This window comes from Belonocnema kinseyi, chromosome 3, assembly GCF_010883055.1.
Source record: "Belonocnema kinseyi isolate 2016_QV_RU_SX_M_011 chromosome 3, B_treatae_v1, whole genome shotgun sequence".
Lineage (NCBI taxonomy): Eukaryota > Metazoa > Arthropoda > Insecta > Hymenoptera > Cynipidae > Belonocnema > Belonocnema kinseyi.
In genome coordinates, this window is record NC_046659.1 from 14,121,980 (window position 1) to 14,125,683 (window position 3,704).

The 3,704-nt window shown below is 32.7% G+C and overlaps 1 protein-coding gene across 2 annotated transcripts in view; it reads left to right on the forward strand.

Annotated features, from left to right (window-relative positions):
- Positions 1–3,461, forward strand: part of LOC117169600 (10 kDa heat shock protein, mitochondrial) — a 43,979-nt gene extending 40,518 nt beyond the window's left edge. For both annotated transcript variants that reach the window (XM_033356051.1, XM_033356050.1), the window contains one exon: positions 3,119–3,461. In XM_033356051.1, the coding sequence (XP_033211942.1) occupies positions 3,119–3,262 (144 nt within the window). In that variant the 3' untranslated portion in view covers positions 3,263–3,461. The remainder of the gene's footprint in view (positions 1–3,118) is intronic.
- The last annotated feature ends 243 nt before the right edge of the window (positions 3,462–3,704 follow it).

The following is a 3,704-nucleotide window of genomic DNA, read 5'->3' on the forward strand; positions in this document are numbered from 1 at the left end:
TAACACATTAGGACATGAAGTTTACAGAAACCCCACGCAGACAAACAAATACCTACATGCCTCCTCCCACCATCACCCATCTCAAAAACAATCGGTCATCAACTCCCTTGTATACTCAACTCCCTTGTATAGAGCTGTCTCCATAACAAAGATAACTTACAAAAGGAATTACAAAACGTTAAACAAATGCTAATACAGAACGATTACACCAACAAACAAATTGATAAAGCAATAAGATAACTCACTCAAAAAAGTAAGTCAACACAACCTACGAAAGAAAGAGAGAAATGACCACCACCCTACTCTACATCCAAGGTGTCCCAGAACAAATAGGGAGAATTCTCAACAAACACAGCATCCAAACCATATTTAAATCACCTGCGAAAATAGGACAACAACCAAATAACCCAAAAGATAAAAAGGTACCCTTCAGTGATCCTGGAGTATACAAAATCCCTTGTTCTTGTGGCAAAGTCTATATTGGAGAAACCGGGAGAGCGGTGAGCCAACGTATGAAGGAACATGAAAGTAAAGTCAGGCTAAAACATGTCACGCAATCAGCACTAGCTGGACATCATATCGAAACAGGACATAACATTTTATTTGATGAAACAACAGTCATTGCAAAAACACACAACAAATTTCCAAGGAAACATAGAGAAGCAATCGAAATCTTCAAACACCTTAATAACATCAATAGGGACAATGGATATAATACCAGTCCGATTTGGCTTTCCGTTCTCCCGGATTTTTAAAAAAAGACTTGATTGTCCAATCAAGTTCGACCAGTCCCCGCGGTGGGGCGCTCTGGCCAATCACAGGCAACGTAGAAAGTATACCTAAGAACGTCATGACCTGATACCTGAGTTGCAGGTCAGCCCTGAAGATGTGAACTGCAATGTTCACGAAACGTCGGCAAACAATTCGTAGTTTTTTACACGAGTGAAACCCGAAATATCTCTTTTTATCAAAATGAATCATCCTGAAAGCATAAAATTTATTATTCATTAGCTATTTTTTGTTCGCAAGGAATTTGGTTATTCAGCACAGTTTTCTAAACATTTTTGTCAAATTGTTACCCTTTTACTGTTAAAATTGGTTGAGAGAAATGCGATCGCATGAAAATCACCCCGATCCGCGTCGAAGTCATGAGAAGTACAAGAAACCGAAAGGCAAACGCGTGTGTTTGCGAATCCATGGTATACTTTATGATTCTCTTTTTGTATTTGTATTTTGCTATCAAAAAGTTGTAATATCGCGTAATAGTTTTCAAAAATGTTTCTTAATTTGATTGGTTCACATATTTTTAGAAAATAAAAATTAACATTAATTCCAAACACTTTTCATTTATATTCTTCTATTTTGAAAGTCAATCACAGTTGCTCTAATTGATTTCAACTAGCCTTTACTTTTTTCATGATGCAAAGATTTTTCATATTCATTTTTGCATTTTGTGTATATTGAAATGATGAAATTCTTGAACTGAAAATATATTATATTTCAACAATGAAATTTCATGGTAATATTATACTACTTTTCGTTTTAAATCACATGATTTTTTTCATTACAAAATACGACTTCAAAAATTGTAATCAAATTTTTTGTTTGTTTATGTACGAGTTTCTAATATGAAATGATTTCAACGATAAATCAAATAAGTTATTCTGAAATTAAAATGAAAGGAAAGGACGCTCGAGATGTGGGTTATCTCTTTTAGGCCGCCAGCTATCCCTAGGGTTACCCCACGGAAATACGAAAATGCTTATAAAATCCACAGTTTTGTAAAGAATAAACTTAAATTTCTAGGCATTGCGTATAGAGTGACCACCTAACATGAAATTGATTGTTTTCGTATAAAGTATAAAAATGGCCAATAACGAACGTTTTTTCTGCCTCTTGGAAAAAAATGTGGGTTACCCTTTTTTGGACGCCAGCAATTCAACTGTGAAGTCAAAATTTTTATTTGTGAATGTTTATTATAGAAACATGCTTTTGATTGTACAAAAATAGATTTGTCAAAGAAAATCTCATTAGCTTATAAGCAATTTAAGATTTTTCCTCATGAATTTTTTTCATCTTACGTTGTTCTATGGTACATTACTTTTGGAAAGAAAGGCTGGGAGAAATACGATAATTCTTATCATAGACATTGATATTTGGTTGTTATTAACTTTAGCAAACAAAATTTTTTGCGGCCTAAACTTAGAAATTTGTTTCTCAATGTTTATTATAAGAATTATATCGTATTTTCTTAGCGTATCACTACAAAGTTAATGTAGAACAACATGAGATAAAAATTTTGTTATGGGGAGAAACAATCTCAAATTGCTTTTAAACAAATGAGATTTTTATTAACAAATTCAATTTTGTAAATTCAAAAGGATATTTCTATAATGAAGATTCATAAATACAAATTTTCAGGTCACAGTTGTTAATATCCGTTTAGCCGTTTATGAAAAAAATTTTAGTCATGTTGAAACATTATAATTTTCTTGTTAACTTTCACAACACAATTTTTTCGCCATCCAAGCTTCAGAAAATATTTTTTAATATGAAAACTATGAAAAGATCAACTCAACAGTTTTCAAAAACAATTCCAAATCCCGAAATCTATGCGTTGTAGGAGTGGGAGCTCCTTTCACGCTCGTGTGTGCGGTGATCACGATTCCCGAACCACTCGTACGTTCGGAATTCGAGTGTACAGATAAAGTTACACTTTTTTATTTCTGATAAATAAGGAGAAATAATAACGCATTCCTAATCAAAAATGTATCTAACATCAATAGGACTGTTCATTGGCAAAATGTTTGTACGTTCGGCAGCTGTAGCGGTGACTGTTCTTACCGCTTACCAAAATTAGTATTAAATGCAGACACCCTAATCACACAGCGGAAAATTTCAAAAGTCAAGTTTATATCTTCGTTAGCGGTAGGATTCATGGTCAGTGAAATAAATGGGCAAAAACCAATATTAACGTAAATATGAACTTGATGAAAAATATCGTATACCTCACTGATTTCAATAATATTTATACATCATCGTTTTCTTTGATGATATAAATTTAAGAAATTCCAAGAAACCAGTCCTTTAGAACCTTATTTTGTTTATTTTCTTGTAGAAAGGAGAACATCTACCGTTGACCATTAAAGTTGGAGACACCGTCTTACTACCTGAATATGGAGGCACAAAAGTAACTTTGGATGAAGAAAAAGAATTGCACCTCTTTCGTGAATCTGACATTTTGGCAAAGTTGGAATCATAATTTAAGTTTCTTGTGTTAAGAGCAAAAGAGTACGATGTTAGTGAGCTAACAAATTTCACAGCTTTACAATCTCTTTAAAGTATGCTTGAGACTATTATATCTTATCTCATTAGCAGTATAGACATGTAGCATCTTGAAACTATTTGTTATACTTATGTTTTACAAATAAATTAACGAAATTCATTCATTTATAGACAAATAATTTGTATATTTGAGAATAGATTAACTGTCCCTTTTGTTTTTCCACAAAATAAAATTATTTATAAAGTATACTTTGATAACCAGGTTGAAACTGAAATGTTCATTAGCTTTTGAGTTCGGCAACTCTTCACAATATTGACTCTTCCATACATATCGTCTGTGATTCATCGTCATCGTGATTTACTAAAGAGAAAAAATCTACAAAACAAGCAAAAAGTTTACGCCTAGGAGTAGTAGTCAG